Source organism: Stylophora pistillata, chromosome 7, assembly GCF_964205215.1.
Source record: "Stylophora pistillata chromosome 7, jaStyPist1.2, whole genome shotgun sequence".
Taxonomy (NCBI): Eukaryota; Metazoa; Cnidaria; class Anthozoa; order Scleractinia; family Pocilloporidae; genus Stylophora; species Stylophora pistillata.
The window spans coordinates 27,187,764-27,206,755 of NC_142525.1; the positions used below are offsets into that span (position 1 = coordinate 27,187,764).

The 18,992-nt window shown below is 39.9% G+C and overlaps 3 protein-coding genes and 1 long non-coding RNA gene across 5 annotated transcripts; 1 reads left to right on the plus strand and 3 right to left on the minus strand.

Moving 5' to 3' along the window:
* Window positions 1-286: 286 nt before the first annotated feature.
* On the minus strand, window positions 287-3,140 carry LOC148727317 (uncharacterized). Its single transcript, XM_088728202.1, has 2 exons — window positions 2,402-3,140; window positions 287-1,862 (listed from the first exon to the last, which is right to left on the minus strand). The coding sequence occupies exons 1-2, from the start codon at window positions 3,138-3,140 to the stop codon at window positions 1,312-1,314; spliced, it is 1,290 nt and encodes a 429-aa protein (XP_088584328.1). The 3' UTR covers window positions 287-1,311.
* LOC148727318 (uncharacterized) lies at window positions 3,112-9,732 on the plus strand. The gene is made up of 3 exons (XR_015989858.1): window positions 3,112-3,181; window positions 6,228-6,332; window positions 8,198-9,732. It is a non-coding gene; the product is annotated as an uncharacterized LOC148727318 (long non-coding RNA).
* Window positions 5,799-9,854, minus strand: LOC111336542 (uncharacterized). Of its 2 annotated transcripts, none has more exons than XM_022942655.2 (3): window positions 9,716-9,854; window positions 7,336-8,009; window positions 5,799-6,885 (listed from the first exon to the last, which is right to left on the minus strand). In XM_022942655.2, the coding sequence occupies exons 2-3, from the start codon at window positions 7,982-7,984 to the stop codon at window positions 6,437-6,439; spliced, it is 1,098 nt and encodes a 365-aa protein (XP_022798390.1). In that variant the 5' UTR covers window positions 7,985-8,009; window positions 9,716-9,854; the 3' UTR covers window positions 5,799-6,436. The 2 variants fall into 2 exon arrangements, with proteins under 2 accessions (XP_022798390.1, XP_022798399.1); XM_022942664.2 differs by having other exon boundaries at window positions 9,699-9,833.
* Window positions 9,855-10,503: 649 nt separating this feature from the next.
* On the minus strand, window positions 10,504-16,111 carry LOC111336451 (uncharacterized). Its single transcript, XM_088726467.1, has 9 exons — window positions 15,939-16,111; window positions 13,303-15,648; window positions 12,911-13,020; window positions 12,609-12,837; window positions 12,298-12,483; window positions 12,060-12,181; window positions 11,859-11,967; window positions 11,651-11,765; window positions 10,504-11,564 (listed from the first exon to the last, which is right to left on the minus strand). The coding sequence occupies exons 1-8, from the start codon at window positions 16,083-16,085 to the stop codon at window positions 11,691-11,693; spliced, it is 3,324 nt and encodes a 1,107-aa protein (XP_088582593.1). The 5' UTR covers window positions 16,086-16,111; the 3' UTR covers window positions 10,504-11,564; window positions 11,651-11,690.
* Between the last annotated feature and the right edge of the window lie 2,881 nt (window positions 16,112-18,992).

The following is an 18,992-nucleotide window of genomic DNA, read 5'->3' on the forward strand; positions in this document are numbered from 1 at the left end:
CGCTTTCAGTTTTATTCGCAGACCGCAGGAGCCCATTGTACCCAAAGCTTTGAACTTCCATGGAAATAGAAATTAGAAAATTCTAAAGAAATGGTTATTAGCTCGTGGTAATGATGAAGAACTTTCGTGGAGGATGTTAGAAGTTGCGGATTTAAAGAGCGGTTTTCTGTTCGCTTCTCAGTTTCCAGTTTGTTAGACTCTTTTACTTTTAAGCGAGCTTTCAAGTAAAGTAGGTGTAGATCGCCCTCGCAGTTCCCATTTCAGCATGATAAAACGGTAGTCATAATCGTGAATAATTACAATTTTAATGATACTTAAAGGAATGATTGCATAAACACGAGGTCCAACAGGAATTATGACCTGTCTTTTGGGAGTTAAGCCGGTATACTCTTAAGACTATTATTGAAGCCAAATAGAGAGAGATTCATACACACAGTACCAGATTCGCGACTAATTTTAATATTTACAGAACAAGAGCAAGTAATAACTATGGTACTACTACGTTTGCTTATGTAGCTTCAAAAATCTGAGAATCTATCCCCTTTGAATTAAAAAAACTCGTATAATTGTTTCTACAAGCAATACAAAATGTATCTTTAAAATACTCAATCTGTTTCCTGAGTGTAGTTTCCTTTGGTTTTTACTGTTGTGTAAATGCCTATAATGTACATGTTCAGGCCAATTAATTGTCTGCGGCAGTGGCCAACTACTTTGGTCACTGCGCACATTTTGCTTTTCAATACTTGTGTAATTTAATTTGCCTATGTCTCTCCTTTTTAATGTACTTTAATGTTGAAATAATTATTTGTAAATAGTGCAAAAATAAACAAAGACTAAAAGAACTAAATAATCGTACAAAAGTAAACTTCCAAAGCTTAATTCACACCAACAAAACATGTTTAACTTGAAACGGCTTTAACAACATGAGAGTCAGCGACAAGAAAAAGGGAGAGACTAGATTTTAGTTTTGGGCCAGATTGCTAAGAAATACTAAAAATGGCGGTCCGCGAGTCATTTTAGTATAATTTTAAAGAGTTGAGCCACTCTTTGGAATTTTAAGCTTAACATAAGTGTCATTACTTCATACATACTTGTTAATGGCGGAGATGAAATTTATACGGTTTCTATAACAACTCCTTCCTCAGTGATACGCTGTCAAAAGCGAACTAACTCGCGAAGGCCTGATGTTTGCGCGTATTCCTACCACTTTAAATTACTGTTCCCAAGTTCCGTTAACACGACCACAATATGTTTCAAGGAGTGGCCATTCCTTAGTTTCTGCATTCTAAGAAATGAGAATCTTAGCTCACATTAATTAGCTGCGATTAAACTTGTGGTTTCCTGGTGTCCCTCCTTCGAAACGTCAGCTTTGTCACTTTGGACTGTCAAATTCTGCATTTCGAAGCGTGTGCTTCCGCTATCTGATCGGTGGATCGGCAACTTGATATTTCTATTGTTCCCTGAGCCCGCTTTTTTCGCAAATTGCACGGATAAATGTGTCGTGCTCCACCTTTTTCCAGGATTGCCAGTAGCAGCTCTGGGATAGAGCTTAACGAAATCGTCGTAAGCATCACGGTAATGCCAGTTTGGTTTTTCATCTTTCCAGCCTTTGAACATCTCTGTGACCATTTTTTCGGCACCTTTCTCCGGAATTCCGTCGGGATAGAGTGTAATCTTAACCTCTTCCTCTTTTTCTTTTCCTAACTGGTCGTCGCCTTTTCTTTTGCTTTTGTTGTCTGCAGTGCTATTTCCCTGTTTGTCGTGGTCTTCACTGGGGTCTTCTTCACAGCGCAAACCCCTAGTGAACTCAGTAAAAGTCTTAATAGCCCATTTCGCCTCCCGTTCTTCAAAGGTGCATATGTCTATGAAATAATCGTAAAAGTACAGTTAGATTACCTAAACATATGTCACTAGCTTTCGCAGATTTTAAACCAACCGCTGACGATTACAAAAAAACATCAACAACATCAGCAATGAATCAAACTAAAAACAAAACAGACGCCAAAGTATATCTGAAAAGTCTTAAAAAGACGGCCCTCAAGCTTTCGATATATGCCAAAACATGCAGGCAGACCCAAACCATTCAGATGAAACAAATACTCTGATCATAAATACCCTCTGGCGGCTACATGTTACGTTCCGCACGACCCTATATTTGATGTCCTCAGCGCCCTAAGCAATGATGATTGTGTTTATTATGTTTGATACTTTTCGTCATTTCACATATATACTCATGCAGTTTTATCGAATAGTACAAGTACTTCGTCGCAAATCATATTCGGCCTGTTCCTGCCAGTAGCAGATCAGTGATATGTTTCACGACTTTTGATGGAAACAGCCTCCTTCAATTCTAGGCGGATAAGTACGGGTTAGATAATACACAAAAGATATTTTGCGTTACCGTCTAGGATATCTTGGTCTTTGAGTATGCAATTCTTATTGATAATCACCACAGTAGCGAAAAAAGCCATGACAAGGAAAACTACCCAGGCGAAAATTTGTGATTGGGCCCCAGCGGTCTCTACTGCCAAGTCGTACTTTTTGAGCTCCTCTGGATCAGTTACGTTTCTCTTGCGGATATCCGGCCCTACCTCGCCGCAAATGTAGTAATCTTTTTGTAAAAATGCCACGCACAACCATACAGACGCCCCCACCAGTGCCTTGACTATGCTGGGAAAGGTGCGTCCACAGAAGAACCCAAAATGATAATAATCTGCCACCAGACACCTGTCAGAGAGTTCCCAGACGTCTCCGATGAGTAGCATGTTGAGGAAGAAAATAATCGTGGCTGGACCGTACAACCAGAAGCGGCCATAAATCTGATGATTCTCCAAGGGACAGTCAAAGACTTCGGCATTCAGTAGAAATTGAAGGCCAAGCACTGCTAGTGAAATTACCAGGTTCGTCAAAGTGGTCTTGTTGTTGGTGATTAGGCCTAGAATGGTTGTTTCTTCGTCAGGCGAGAGCGTTTTCTTGATTTTGTCTTTAACGACCTTGAAATATCTAGATACACGGCTGGAACCTTGAGCCCCAGAATCTTGGGCCCCGGAATCTTGGGCCCCGGAATCTTGGGCCCCAGAATCTGGGGATGGTTCGATCACGTGTGTCTCATTACCAGGCTCTGTTCCCGCAGCGGACATTTTAGATGAAAATGGAAACTGCAACTATGATGGCAGTCGAAGTAAGTGCTTCCCACTGCTTTATTTACTTAAATATTTGTTCCTTTGCGTTTGATGGGCGAATGCAAAGCAAACGCAGGCGAACCTGTAGACAGGCGAAGGAGATCTAGAGCGATGATGTGCGCGAGGCGAACGCGGGGCGAGCGGTGCGCTTTACTGATGCTTACCTCCTCTCCCCTGAAGAACGAAAACAGAAAAAAAATACATTTGAATAATTTTTAAAAATAATATTTGAATAATGAAAAATTATAAACGAAAAAACCTTTGTTGTGGTATCCTTTAAAACAAGACCAACTCGGCATAAAGAAAAATGCATCAACTTTTGCGGCACTCCAGCTCCTCACCATTTCCACCGCTGTCAAATAGGAGGAGTCATTTTTTTCCTCGCTGTTGAACAAGTATCTATTTCTTCACAATACTCATATTCAGCGTATTTTCAGTTTCCTTGCGTGCGGGCCTACTGACTAGAATTTGACAGATTTTCACAGCACCGCTCGCTTTGATCAGAGGCATTCAGCGAATAGGAAGGCAACCAACACTTCAGAACCTTCGCGACAATTCATGCGAGCCAAATCTTTCCGCGCCGAAATGATTATGAAAGCTTTTGATAAATAAGTTTCGTTTCAAAGATAATTTCATGCGAAGTCTTTGAGTGTGTGAGAAACAAAAGAACCTACCTACTTGAAACTCAACAAATTTTCAAGTTATAAGCCGACTTCCAGGCAAGGTGAGTGAGCTAAAAGACCTGTTAGTTACAGCAAGTTTATTTGATGCTTGAGACATGATCAGTACTAACGAAAATATAATTGATCGCATCCATGTGGTAGACACCGTTTCTATCAAAACATATGATCATCATTTAACTTCTGCAGCTACTCTTTTGAAAATATCATTTTCTTTCAATCAATGTAAGTAGGCTCTTATGATTCAAACGTGACTCGAGCGGTGTCTCCGACATAGTTAGCAGCACATTGCAAATTGTATTCAAGAAATAAGTTATGAACCATTTGTCAAAAGGCTCAGAATAATAGCGAGGATGGATGATGTAAATTACGCCTTGAGAATAATCCCTGCGGAAACAAGTTGATACTCCAGGGCTGTAGAGGGTCCCTTTCCCTCATCTGCTTTAAACTCAGAGCTTTGTCATTATCATCAGCAGTCAATAGAAAGATATTTTTGTTTGCTTGAAAATCGTGCAATCGTACGTGTAATAGCCTTCAAAATAGTCCACCGAAAGTCACGTAGTTAGTTTTTAGGTTCGAAAGCTGGATGACGGAAACGTTTTGATTTACATTGTACGTTTTAGTTAAACATGAAATTTAGATCGGGCTTTCGCTCAACGATCAAAAATGTCATGGACCAAAGTTAGAACCGATTCTTAACGAGGCACATTAAAATCGTTTTCTAAGCTCTTAATTTCCTTCGTGAAAGCAATCATGTGTGAACTGATCACTCACCGGAGATAGAGATTCGCCGTTGCAGTGACTTTCTTCTGCACGAAACAATTATCTGGTGGTTTGATTCATTCCAGAGTGGCAACTCGATCAGCTCCTTAAAATTTGGGCCATATAAACATGCGTATGTAGCATACAAATCATGACAGGTCAAACGTTTCATTCTGTGGGAAGGTCAATGTCAGTTCAATTGTTTCGTCACAAAAACTTAGGTAACGCACGTTCGCTATATTTTCTGTTTTGATTCCCTGTTCGAAAAACGTGTAGCAACTGCTAATTAACTGAATTTTTTTGAAAGAAAAGTTCCCAATTTTTCAACTTCGTTTTTTGATCCTAAAGTCAACCCTTATGTATATTGAACCAGTTTATGTTTGTATTGCTATGGTTTTATGACTCAAGCACGATTGTTAATTAACGTATAATCTACCTGAGGCGAACGCATTTACTGAGCACTACTCTTTAGACGATAGTATTTTTTTCGTCTGTATCATTGTTCCTTGACTAACCTCGAGTCTCAAAACCCGCGCAAGATAATGGTCGTATTCCGGAAGTGTTTTTTTGTCAGGGTCCGAGAGGTTTAACTCTTCCATTAGGGAAAACCCAAAAAGCACAAAACTGTTTAACATCGCGTCTCTAGTGAAAACAATAACCAACGGGTTTACTAAAATATTGTCCACACACCCGAGTAATAAACTTGCTCTTTTGACTATGGTGCTCTACTATCTTGTTCTGGAGGTGAAGCTCGGCTAGTCTACTGTTTATTGATTTGAAATTTAGCATAGAAATGACAACGTAAACGTTTCGTGGTTAGGAGGTCAATTTAAGGTCAGTAGTTTCGTCACAAGGACTGATGTTCAGCACTCACGCTATCCTTCTTGTTAAGATTTCAGTCACGATTTTGAAAATATTTGACGAATTTTGTGGCTGGACTCTTAGTAAAAGAAAAATTCCCAATTCATCAACTTCGTTTGTCGGACTTTCATTTAAATTTTATTTAATCAGTCCCGGTTTTTGTGCTATGCTAGTTCTGGGCCGGTTACTTTTGAACGTGACCAAACTTGAAACGTAACCAAAACATTTCCGTGCGCGTGTGCATTTTCCTCATCGCTCCTTCCTGTGGCATAAGTCTTAAGACAGTGCAACCAAAAACTTCAGACAGCAGAACGATGATAGTAAATTATTTTATTACTTAATTTTCCGTTACATTTCAAAGTACTTATAACTCACGCAGTTGACTTATGTCACGTTCCCAACCTTATTCTTGTTTAGTTGCATGATAATTGGCAAAAACCCTGCAGTCAACGCTTGTAATTATTGGACCAGTTCATGTTTGTATTGGTTCTGTATCGTTATAAGACTTGGGCATGTTGTGAATTAATATATAATTCACCTGCCAGAGACTAACCCTAACTGCTTCTAAGACGATAGTGTTTTTTTTTTTCCGTCTGTATTATTGTTCCTTACTTCTAGTAAAAACTAGCCAGTGGGTTTACGTCCTCTAGCTTGAACATTTTGCGAAGAACAAGTCATTGGTTTCTCTTTTTCACGAGTAAAAAAGGGTCGGCAATCACATTTTCCTTGTTGTACGGTGTAGGTTTGTGGTAAACTCGAGGGAATTTATCAGCTGTCACCAGTCTTAATTGACTTATGCTGCTCATGAAAGACCTAGTTACATTCATTTGTAAGGAGGTGTGCAAAGGTATGTTAAAAAATGTTCTTTCTAACAAAAACCTCCGTTAATTTAGCTCAGATGAAGTGTTTCCGATGAGACTGTCCGTTTCGGCGGGTTCCTGTGTGATTTCATCATTGGTTGTAAATGCCATCTTCTGCATTTCCCAAACTTGTGCTACCATATCTTGTTTGGTGGACCGGCAGCTTGGTGTTTTCATCAGTGTTCACGGCATAGGCTTTTTTCGCAAATTGCTTTGATAGATGTGTTGTGCTCCATCTATTTCCTGGATGGCCATTAGCAGCTCTAGGATAGAGCTTTTTGAACTGGTCGTAAGCATCACGATAATGCCATTTTGGATTTTTCTCCTTATAACCTTTGAACATTTCTGTCACCATTCTTTCGCCAAATTTTTCCGGAATTCCGTTGGGGTAGAGTGTAATCTTAACCTCGTCTTCTCTCTCCTTTTCCTGGCCACCAGTTTCGTTCTCATTTGTTATTTCTTCATCGTGCAAACCCCTAGCGAACTCAGTAAAAGTTTTCTTAGCCCATTTTGCCTCGCGTTCTTCAAAGATGCGCATGTCTAGGGAAAGATACATAAGTAAGCGTAGACCTAGATCACTTTAATAGATATTTGACAGTTACGGCCGAGGCTGCATATTAAAAACACAGTCAAGTCACAGAAAATACTTGAGTATATCGCGAAAATCACACACAGAGAGACTGTCTAAGTTTTGTAGATTAGCTAAAACGTACAGGAACGCCACGCCAGGTTAAAACAAACGAGACTAGTCAAAAGTGCATGCTTCCAGCGTTAACCCTTTGCCTGATCCCCTCCACACCATAATGGCACAACGCAAGAAATATTCAGTCATGGTTCCGCGTAATTTTCAGTGGTGATGCACAATCGAATACTACACGTGCCTCGTCATCAATCAGATTGTACGATTCTAAGAGCGGGCCTCTTACGGTATCGCCGTTATACAACACTATTCGTAAATTAAGAATAAAAAAAAGAAAGAAATTGCGTTACCGTCAAGGATGTCTTGGTCCTTCAGACAACAATTCTTGCTGATGACCATTACAGAAGTTAAGAAAACCATGAGCAAAAATATTGCCCAGGCGAAAATTTGAGATTCGGCACCAGCGGTCTCTACTGCAATGTCGTATTCTTTAAGCTTCTCTGGATCAGTTTCGTTTATCTCTCGGATATCCGGTCCTACCTCTGCACAGACGTAATAATCCTTTCTGTAAAATGCCAAGATCAACCAGACAGATGCTCCTGCCATCGCTTTGACGATGCTGGGAACAGTGTGGCCACAAAAGTAGCCAAAATGATAATAGTCGCGTACTAGACACCGGTCGGAAAGTTTCCAAATGTCTCCAATGATAAGCAGGTTGACAAAGAAAATGATTGCTGGTGGGGCGCACAACCAGGAGAGAGCATAGATTTCATGATGCTTCACGGGGCAGTCAAAGACCTCGGAGTAAAGCAGAACCTCGAGCCCCAGCACTGCTAGGGAAATGACCATGTTCTTTAGAGTGATCTTGTTGTTGGTGATAATTCCTGGGATAGCTGGACGTCCACCAGCAGCTGAGAGTGTTTTGGTGATTTTGTCTTTAATCGTGCTGAAACATCTAGTTCGGGTAGTAGAGACTGCGTCTGACTCCACGTCGGTCATGGTGGATTGACGATTGAATCCCTACCTATGATGAAAAGCTGAAGCTAAGTAGTTCTCGCAGTCTTTTTTACGCAGGATAGCATTTTAAATCGCAAGGGGTAACTTTTGGGAGAGATAAAGGAAGTATTGCGCTTCACAGAGGCTTGCCTTTCCTTGCCTAAGAAACCTGAAATTAGAATGTACTGGTTGATTTTTTTTTGTTTTGTTTTTTAGATCATAATGCCGTTTCTCTCAAGTTGGACTTTGAACCACAACCTGCAGCTGTAAAATAATTCAAGTAGTTTGGTCGGTCGTTTTAAAATAAGATAAACAAGGACCAGAGATGAAGTCATCTGCGTATCGGTTATGGCTTCCGCTCATAAAGAACCTTCAAATAAATCCCCTTTTCAATATTAATACAATTTGAAGTTGAAGGCACATTCCGCTTTGATTTGAACGGATGACCAAAAAAACGCGGACACGGAGTGATGTCAAGTACAACTTTTGATGACATTTCTCCGAACTAAGACAACGACAACAACAAGAAAGGAAAAAAGAAACTTAAGGATTATCTGACTAGATTTCTAAGACCAGAAGTGACGTTGTATGTAACTCGATATATGAAGTAATAGAGAGAACAAACGTGACACAAGTCGACATCGAATATGCCTGCCCCTGAATTTATACACGTAGCGAACTGGTTAACAGTTATCATGAAAACTGGATGACTGGAAAAAAATAATTTTGTCTTACGACTCTCTCGACTCTTTGTAAACTGTAAAAATCAATTGGTGTTACAACGAGATAACTGTGGAAAACGTTTTCTGTGACACCAAATTAACTCACACAAGGTCTCTGAAATTCCGGTTTTAATGCTACCAACTTAACTCGCTTCTTGCGACAACAACAACAAAAAAAAAAAAAAAAACAAAGAACAAAGAACGTCACCGAAACGTTCTGCACGTAGTAAACTAAACTGAGCATAGCGAGGCCGCGAAGTCACACTCGTCATGAGCCGTCACGCAATGCAAACAAAACATTCTGAACATAACACCTTCCAACCAATGAGCAGTTCTCCATCTCATTACAACTTAACTTGATTATGTGATGGAATTGTCATCAAAAGTTTTTCAATCACTTCAATAGAAAAACGGCTGGCTGATAAAGGGGAAACTAGCCTTACTCGATCTACAGTTTTTATTAGCATTAAGTTCTTAGCGAATTTCGCATAACTCTCTCAGAAAAGGCCCCCCTTTATAGATCTAATCCATGAATTTATTAATAAATGTTTCTGCCTCTGATCATCAAAGTCATTCGGTCAATTTTGAAGCTTGAAAATAAGTGTTTATACATAAGCATCAGCAAAGGAGACAGATTTGGAAGGAAGAAAAGGATATTTTATCCATTGATATTAAAGAAGTACTCATGTTTTTCGCTCGCAAAACTTTGAATACAGTTTGAGAAATCTACCTTTCTTATCAGCCACTCTAAACAATGATATTAATTAGGTTATTCTCCCAAAATGTGAAATATCAGGGCAAAATCGAGTTATGCGTTTCGTTTTAAACTTTACAGGTTCGAAATTCGGTTGAAACGATTTATTATGCCAGATACCCATGATTTGGGTCAGGCTTGCGTTTCATGGTCCGAAAACTTCGTTAATTCTTGTGAGCAATTACTAACAACTTGAGCCGCGAAAGTAAACAGTAGTCTGTATACCGAAACATTTACTTACCGGAGTAATAAACTTACTTTTACTTTCCTCTTTACGAATCTTGCTCTGGATGTATAGCACAGCCAGTCCACTTTTTTTTTTTATTTGAACCTTGGCGTACAAATGACAGCTTAACGTTTCATGAGTAGAAGGTCAATTTCACGTCAGTTTTTTCGTCACAAAAACTGATGTCAAGCACACTCGCTTTCCTTCCTGTTCATATACCAGTCACGATTTGGGAAATATGCGACCTACTCTATGACTAGACTCTTAGCAAAAAAAAATTCCTAATTCCTCAACTTCGTTTGTTGGATATTTATTCAAAGTTTATTCAATCAGTCCCGGTTTTTGTGTTAAAGTACTGGGCTGGTGTTTGAACGTGAATTAACATAATTTGCGCGAGGTTAACCAAACTTGAAACGTGACCAAAACATTTCCGTGCGCGATGACATTTTTTTCCTCATCGCTCCAAGCTCCGGCATAAGTCAGAACGGTGCAACTAAAACAACTTAAGGCCACAGAAAGATAATATTAAATTATTTTAATACTTGAAGTTCGGTTAAATGTCGAAGTAATTATATCTTATTAGACGTTTTGTTGTATAGTATCGCTGAGTATTTTTACGAGTTGTGCCGTATTTTGACGAGCCCGTAGGGCGACTCAAAATACAAATAACGAGTAAAAATACTCAGCGATACTACACAACAAAACGTCTAATAAGGTATTTATTATCCAACACGCCAAACTGTTATTTCAGTGCGGGCGAATTTCGCGGGAGTTACTATATCACGGGCGACGAGCGGGGCGAGAAATGTAGTCTGAGATATGAGTGGTCAGCGATGAAATAGCTTTAATACATCATGTAGAGACAAATCATTTGTAGTTGTTGCATTAAATAATCGTGGTATCAATCCCGAAATTTTAACAATAAATTTTGCTAAATAACAAATTAAGCAATTTTTCAAAAGCTTCGACTATAAATATATTTTTCACTGCTCTAATAAGCAACGAAGGTATCGGGAGAGGTATCAAAAAATTATATTTTTGTTTGGTAACTTGCTACGCGACGTAAAGAAAGTATCGTGACCGACTTCCGGTTGTCCAAGGCGTTAATCACAGCTGGCGCGCTTTTCACTTGATTTTTGCAATCTCTTCTATTTTTCCGGGAAAAGAAAAGCTAGGGAACTCTACAAAAATTTAGTTCTCGATCTGAATAGTTTTTTAGTCTTTTTATAAGTTTGTATCTACAGGCTAAGATGGAAAACTTTCATAACAAAAATTCAAGTAGCTGAAGTTCTCTTACTTCCTATTATAAATAAACAATCGCCTCTATTCCATGTTAAAATATCCAAGGAGGAAAACTCAGAGCTTCAAGAAACAGCCAAATTAAGGCTAATGTGTTTACCATCCCTCAAATGTTTCGATAAAGGTCGCTCGATTTAGGAGACCTTTTCTCAAAACAACCATATGATAAATAATTATGTTTTCCGTTCAAACTTTTTCTTTCTATTCACTTTAACAGAAGCACTCAGGATGAAAACTAAACGTCGAATCGAACAAAAATAAAACATCTTGAACTCTGAGATGTTCTTCATATTGTTGGCTCCATCACGTTACGATTTTGGATCCGTGACATTCCTGAATATATATTTTAATCGATTACCAAGAACTGTATTCGCAATCCTGGTAGATTAAGGTCTAGACATGACATTAAAGTCCACTTGATCCGAAAAGAAGCCACCCTAACGGCAGGTGAAATGTTGTGTAAGCGTCTCTGCGAAAGGCACATTCAGACAACTTGCGTGGAAAAACTGGCCACAGCTATCACACCCAAGCCAATCCTCTCCATCGTCGTCTTTACAAATCTTACAGACTGCGGTGTTTCTCCTGTAATTGAACAGAAAGATACAGTTAGTTGATGAGAGTTTTGCGGCATTTGAGAAACAATACTGTTTGATACCATCAAAGCTTACTCATCAAGGTCATCGTAACAGGAGCCAAATATGACAGACGTTATTCTCTCTCTCTTTCCATTTGCACGTTGTAACTTCCATTGACATCTAACCCCTCACACAAACACCGAGCAAACTGAGAACAAACAAACAAAACATTTTATTACATTCGAAACTAGGATGTAGAGTCATATCAAAGCAGGTTTTAGCAAGTGGTTATGCTACTCACAAGACATACAATCACACCACAGTTATAACTATCAGTCTGTGTGTAATGTAGTGGCTCAACACACGGCCATGACTTGCAGTTCCATCCCGTTTTGAGATCAGCAACGGCACTGCAGAGTCAAACAAAGTACAAAAATTACATAACTATGACTTATCTGCGTGCACCTAATTAAAAGGAAAACACCGGGTAGAAATAAGTCACCTAATGTCATCGATCAGTTCCATCAGTTTGCTTTTAGGAACTGAGTTACTGCTCAAAATGGTGTGTACGCGCCCATTCATGGGATCGAAGTAATGTCTGGTTTTCTGCTGCCGATCCAGAACCTTTCAACCAAAAGCACGAGAGCGATTAATGATTGATTCACAATGTCAAGTCCAGTTGAAAAGTTCTAGACTTTAAGGGGGTTTATAAAAAAAGATTGTTATTGTTATGTCCTCACCAGAAGAGTCCAGTGATTTCCAGAGTTGTTCATAGGAATAAATATTTTACAAATGTGGGCAAAGTTCTCTCCTGACCAAAGCAAGCGAGTGCTGGAATGTCGCTTTACCATTTCTGCCATTGTTGTGTCAGCCACAAAAATATCGCTGTAGACTAAGGTCATGCGCCACAGGACTGCCTCGATAACCTTCAAGAAAATAAAAAAAGGGAGAAAGTTGTTTTGAGAGGAAGCACTTTGTAGGTGTGACCACAAAGTAACATCAAGGCTATGCCTCTATCGACGAAATTCGATGTTAATAAAAAGACAAGCACCTTGTCCACGAGCCAACCGGGCTCAAAAGCTGGTATTGCGCTGTTAAAATTTTTATTTCTTTTGGCAACCTCTGGATGGATCAACGTCCATGCATCAGAAACAGTTAGCTTGGCAGGTCCGGCATGGAACATGATGTCTGTCATCTTCAGGCCCATTTTACTGGCGCGTAACAGTCTTTTGGTAGGTTCACCATTCAGCTGTTTCACTGGCGGCTCAGCGCTTCCGTTCCTTTTAACACCAAAATTCCAAAGTGAATTAACATTTAAACTAACCTTATTTATCAAATAACTCATCACCTAACCTTAACGTTTCAAGATCTGGAGAGGAAGCGTTTGCTTTATCGTCCTGCGATAAAGTCTTCTGCCCATCGTTGCCACTCGCAGTTAAGTCCACAACAAAAACGTTTGTTGCCTGAAAAAAATTCATATCGGTTAGCTAGGAAACACTCATGGATAGAGGGTAAAAAACTATGGTCTGAAACTTGATGGAAACACAGCGCTAGCATAAGTTGACAAGACGTGATATAAACACGAGTGATGACGCAATTGTTTCCGATAAGATGAGAAGCCCTCACCTGCTATTTCCTAGTAGATATACACGAAAAATATGTGACATCTCACGAGCATCGAAATCAAGCGATACAAATCTGATTTTCCTTTCAGGATTCAGTTTATCATTAAACATGCAGCTAACCTTTCTCTTAGCGTCACCATCATCAACATCGTCTTTGCTGTCTCCAACGAGAATCACGTCAGCCTTCGGAGTCTTCTTTTTCCAGCGCCGTCTGGGGGGCAAATGCTTGTGAAATACTTGATGGTATATAGTTGACGTGATCTTTAATTTCTTCTTGACCGGGCTTATTCTGAGAGAAATACCATTTGTTGACGAGCAGCTCTTCTGCAGCATCAGCTGAATATTTTCCAATTGCTTCAGAGCTGCTGACATTGTGCTCTCGTCATCTACTATGTACGCAGTATTCTTGACAGTATCGATCTCATCAAGAAATCGTTTCCTCAGTTTTTCAACTGTAGGAACCAGAGTGGTGCCACTGGGACTGTTGTTGGGTAGCTGGACATCTGACCTCTCCTCAGGATCTGCTTCTGCTCGTTTGCACTTCATTGATTCATCGCCAGAGGTGTTGGCTAGCCTTACATGGTCGTCAGAGGATGATGATACTTTCGCTGTACCGTGGGGAATGCCAGACCTCTGTGCGCTATTGTCGCGCTTATTTATAATAAAGTGATCCAGATCAAGAGAGATGAAGACACTGCTCCTGTATTGATGGGGTAGTGATTCAAATCCCCACTCAGAGTAGCAGGCAAACGCTGCAAAGAAATGTTTGCAGGGGTAATTACTTTTCAGCCACGAGGCACAAGTACAACTTGGATACGAAAAGTCAACTAGCTCCTTCTTGTTTATATTAGCTGCGCTTTTCACGTTGAATTGGCCTTTCTGAAAATTTACGAATGAGACGTTGGCTTCGGTGAATTCCCCAGCAGCAAATCTACTATTCAAACAGTGTTTAACGAACTGTGGTGGTCGGTTGTGTAGATACGACGGTATCCTAGAATTGTATCTTCCATAGGCATCGCTAAACTTCAAGTTCTTTTCCAAATAGCTTCTGTGCGAGTCAGGAACGAAAGACTCTACCAGCATCGTTGCAATGCCATAAACTGATTTGTCAATTGATCTCGGAAGGTAATCGTACTTGAACAATTTGTTTTGCGCCTCAGTGCCATTATTGGTGTTAACTATGTTTGTCACCTGCTGCTTTCGAAAAGCTTGCGCCCAACGAGCTTTGCATGATAGCCATGTGTTGTTTAGATAGTTCTGAACATTAGGTTTGTCTTTGTAAAGTCGGGATTCTTTCAAAGCATTTAATCGCTTCTCTGATTTGTCTACCATAGGAGCATAGGCGATGCTCTTCATGAGCTCTAAGAATATTTCCTGCTCAGCAGACGAAAGGCCATTCTTCTTTGACTTCGACCAGCGTTGCATTGCTTGCAATCTGTGGAAATCACATATATACACCACACTTTTGGGAAATTGTTCTTCGAGAGCAGCGATTTCTGCATTGGAGTAATCCACCATGAAGTACGCCGGATTCCACGCTGGGTTCCATCCCTTAATTATAGCAAGTGCTTCACTTATAGAGGCTTGATCCTCTGATTGACACATAAATTCAGCCACGACCTTATATCCCACGTTAGTATGTACACAAACGAAAAAGAGAGGAATTGCGTACCTTGTAGTTTTGTATGTGGCGCCCATCAAGGCCAGTTCACTACCATATCTTTCAAGCATTCGTTGTTGCCATGGCTCTTGATGAACAAAGAGGAAGGTCTCCCCAGCAGCTCTAGATCTTGGTTTATCTATGTCGTTAATGACGACGTCTCTGGTTCTGTAAAAGAAGTTGCTTTTGGGAGACTTGGTTTGCCATTCTTCAATTTTTCTAGCCAATGCTTCTTGGTCATCATCGCAATACTTCACTGCTGAAATCGCCTTGGCAATGTGGTTACGCAAGTCCCGGCGACCAGGGTAGTATCGTCTGTTTGTCTTCTTCGGTCTTCGTTCCTCGGGTTGGTAAGAAAATAATTCTTCTGCATACTTGTCAAGGGACCTTTGCACCTCAGAAAGGTTGGTTATGTTTTCTTTTACAAGCTCGTAGATTTTGTCGACTACACGTTTATCGACGTATTGTCCTATCGTGGACGACTCCCCGACAGGGTGGTTGACATGGGTGGAGCTCAAGGGGATCTTCACGTAGAACCGCGTCGAAGTACGGAAACTAAATCCCGGGTCTCTTTTCGATTTGTCATTGATTTCTTTTAGAATGGCCCTCTTAGCCATCACAAAGCCATTATCCGACAGGCACCTTGCCTTGTCAACGAAGTAATCGTTATACACCTCAATACAACGGATCTGCATAACGGCTGAGCAATCCAATTTTCTCGAATTCTGCAAACGTATTCTGCTCTTGCTTGCATAGTCGTGTACGTTATTGTTGTCTTTCTTCAAGGTACAACCTCCGCGGGCATCCTAAGCGATACATAGGATTTAAATATAGATCACGGACGTGTTCTACGGGGGCAAAATTTATATTTCTCTCAGCAGCGATATCATTTGGGATTTTCACTGACCTCGCTCCTATTTGACCAAAGAAATATGAGGTCAACACCCTTCCCCTCACATTTCTTTGGGTAACTTGGTCATTAGCAGCTCAAATTCAACCTCTTGACCCTCAGTTTCCCTTCTATTTTTTTCATTACCTTATTTGTTTACTTTCGAATTGTCTGTCTGTTTATTCATTTATTGTAATTATAACCAACCTTTGTAGATCCATGTATACAATGTCGAGTTTCACTGCTACAGATTGAAAAGGGATGGCCAAAGAAATGTATGGGGACATTTCCGCGGTTATTTTCAAAGACAGGAGGTGCTGACAAATGAAAACAAAAAGAATTGTTGAGCAACATGTCTTATTTCCGGTTAAAGTGCAAAGGTTACAATTGGGACTTTCACAAGGCGCTAAGAACCCGACAATGAAAACCTTTGACCCAAAGCCACAGTTAGCTGACCGTTAAAGTAGAGACAGATGAACAACAAAAGAATGACAGCAACAACGAAAACAAACAAAGAAACTCAAATGAAATAAAAACAGGGAGTGCAGCCGTAGCGGTCGTCTTTCACAGTTTGCATAAGACTGCAATCCACAAACTCTGAAAGAAAGAGGTGGTTCTTATCTATCTCAATTATCCCTGAATTACACAGAATAGAATAGGAAAATATTTTTTTTCGTAACTACAATCCAATTCTTCGCTTGCGCGATGCGAGAAAACCTGTTTAACCGGTACTTCAATAGACGAGTACAAATACCGCGTGATATTTGTACTCGTCTATGGCGTTATTTGTACTCGTCTAGGTGTAGTTGGATAATAATTATAATTTACGCAGTTGACTTGTCAGTGTCACGTTCCTTACCTTATTCTTGTTCAGTAGCAGGAGAATTGGCACTCATAGGCCCGTGGATGCCGCTGATTTTTCAAATATCTTTATTTGCGGCTTGAAATAGTTTCAATATATTTAAACACTAAATGCACCAACGAAATCGATTCAAAGATTCAGGATTCATCTTTCGGCAAAGTTTTAAAAAATTCTGTTCATATAGTTGAGACTGTATTTAATTTTCTTTTGTCCAAAGTCGACAACACAGTCAAGGTAATTTGGTAATATAAACTAAGTTGAAATTGTAAATTGGCCACTGTAAACAGTTAAAAAGCTGAAAAAGCCAAAAAGCTGACGTTTCGAGCTTTAGCCCATAGTCAGAACACAGTTTAGAATTTCCTTGAATACATTTTCAGCCAGAAATCTTCATAAAGCAAAGCGCTGGTGCATCACTCGGCCATAAGAACGGCCATGAGAACAAATCATTTGGTACTGTCTTGTAGTTTTTCAGCAGTGGCTCTCTAAGAGTTCTCTGAAGAATTCTATGATTACTCGTTTAAATACTTCGTTATATCCTGACTAAACTCTAAAAGCGTGAGAGGGGTGGAAACAAGTCAGAGTGTGACACGTAACGACGCAAAGAAGGGACGACGGAAGGGCAGCTCCATCTCACCTCGCGTGCCTCCTGCTCACTTTTAAAAAAGACTGGGAACGAGTCGTGGACATGGTCGTATAAATCAAGGGTTTCATTTGGTTGCCCAGTTGCGTTCAAACATGAAACAGATACTTGACAGTGCATGGTCTATGTTGATCGGTGACAAGAAGTGTAATCCAGTGGTAGAATTATAGACTCTTTACCAAGGTTTCCCTGATTTTCAAAATTGTTTCTCCCCGGTCTATTAAAAGCGCTTATTATTTCTTCCACGGTGTCATTCAAATGGTCAGTCAATGAATTTTTCAATGAGTCTACATGACGTCTCACATGAAGACAGGTTCGGACGATCAACTTACTTGCCCGTAACGGACTTATTGACTTGGAGAATTTCGATAACATTTTAAGTTTCAAATGTAATGTGCTCTAGTCAAATCAGTTTCAATTATCGCATGGAAATATTTGGATTTTAACTCCCCGTTTATCGTTATTTTTTAGTACATTTTACTTTGTTTTATGTTTTTTTTTTTAAATTTTACTCGCCTTGCAAGCCATCAAAATTGAAACAAGGGCTTTTTTGTGGTTTTAGGGAATATCATGTTATTTCAGAGTGTAATTTAAACGAATGAAGTAAATGGAATTTTTTTGGATTAGTCTACGAATCAAATTCACTCAACACAAGTAGCCATAAGCTACATAGTTTCGAGAAGGGTCGAGAGTATCCTTAGACACAGAGTATAGCTTTGTTCCCGCGCATGACTGTAACGGTCCTAAGAATTAGACTGTTACTTTAGGTTTCATTGTAAAAAATGCTGTTGTCGGCGTTTTTATCGCGTCAATGACTTATTCAGTTTCTGTAAACCTAAATAAACTGTTCAAAACAAAAAGTTGACGAAAAGACGATGTTTTTGCCATCCGTCGTTGAAAGCACCTGACTAGATGTTTTTTCAATTCAAACTACTTGACCTCCCGTTGACTTTGAAGTTACTATGATGTCAATGTGATTAGATAGAGCCGAGTGCAAACAAGACGGTATCAGTAGCAAGGCGCTTTATGACACCGTGTCATTAGATTGAGTCATCAATTTCAGGGGCATTACTTCATTGTTTAACTCGTTGCCAGCGCCTTCAAAGCACGCCTGGCAGTTAATAGTGACACATGCACACAGGGGGGACAGTACAACTTAACATAGCGTAGAAGCAATATGAATAGTCACTTAATTGGCTTTAGTGGCAAGCCTCAGACGATTTCCAAGAAACATTTCTAAATTATTTGGTAAATATTTGGATAAAATCATCTGATGTTACGGCGAACAGGAAAAATGAGTAAAATTGTGGAATGAAATGTCAGGACGGCGTAAAAGTGATGATTTAGGTCAATGAATGGTAAATTGGTGCATATTTTTTCATGCAGCGCACTCGATGAGCTTAACTGAATATTCCACCTGTTATACTCTTCAAAAGTCATCCTTTTAAACGGTTCAGTGGCATCACATGTCTTTCAATGTCTTCCTTGTCAGGTTGATATCCATCTACGGGCTGAAATGTGACTTATCTGTCCCCGCCACAGATTTGAATCCGTTCCATTCTGTGAGTCGAGTTGCGACGCATCCGCTTTCAATTTGGTCCACTACCCATCTTGAATGTTGCTGTTAGAGCTAAAGGGTGTGAATGTTTTTCGTTTAAGCGCCGACAAGCCCGTGAATTTCACCACAATGACGTAATTGTTTGAAACTGCCAGAATTCTCGTCGTGTGATGTCATGGTAATGCTTGTCAAGCAGGATCG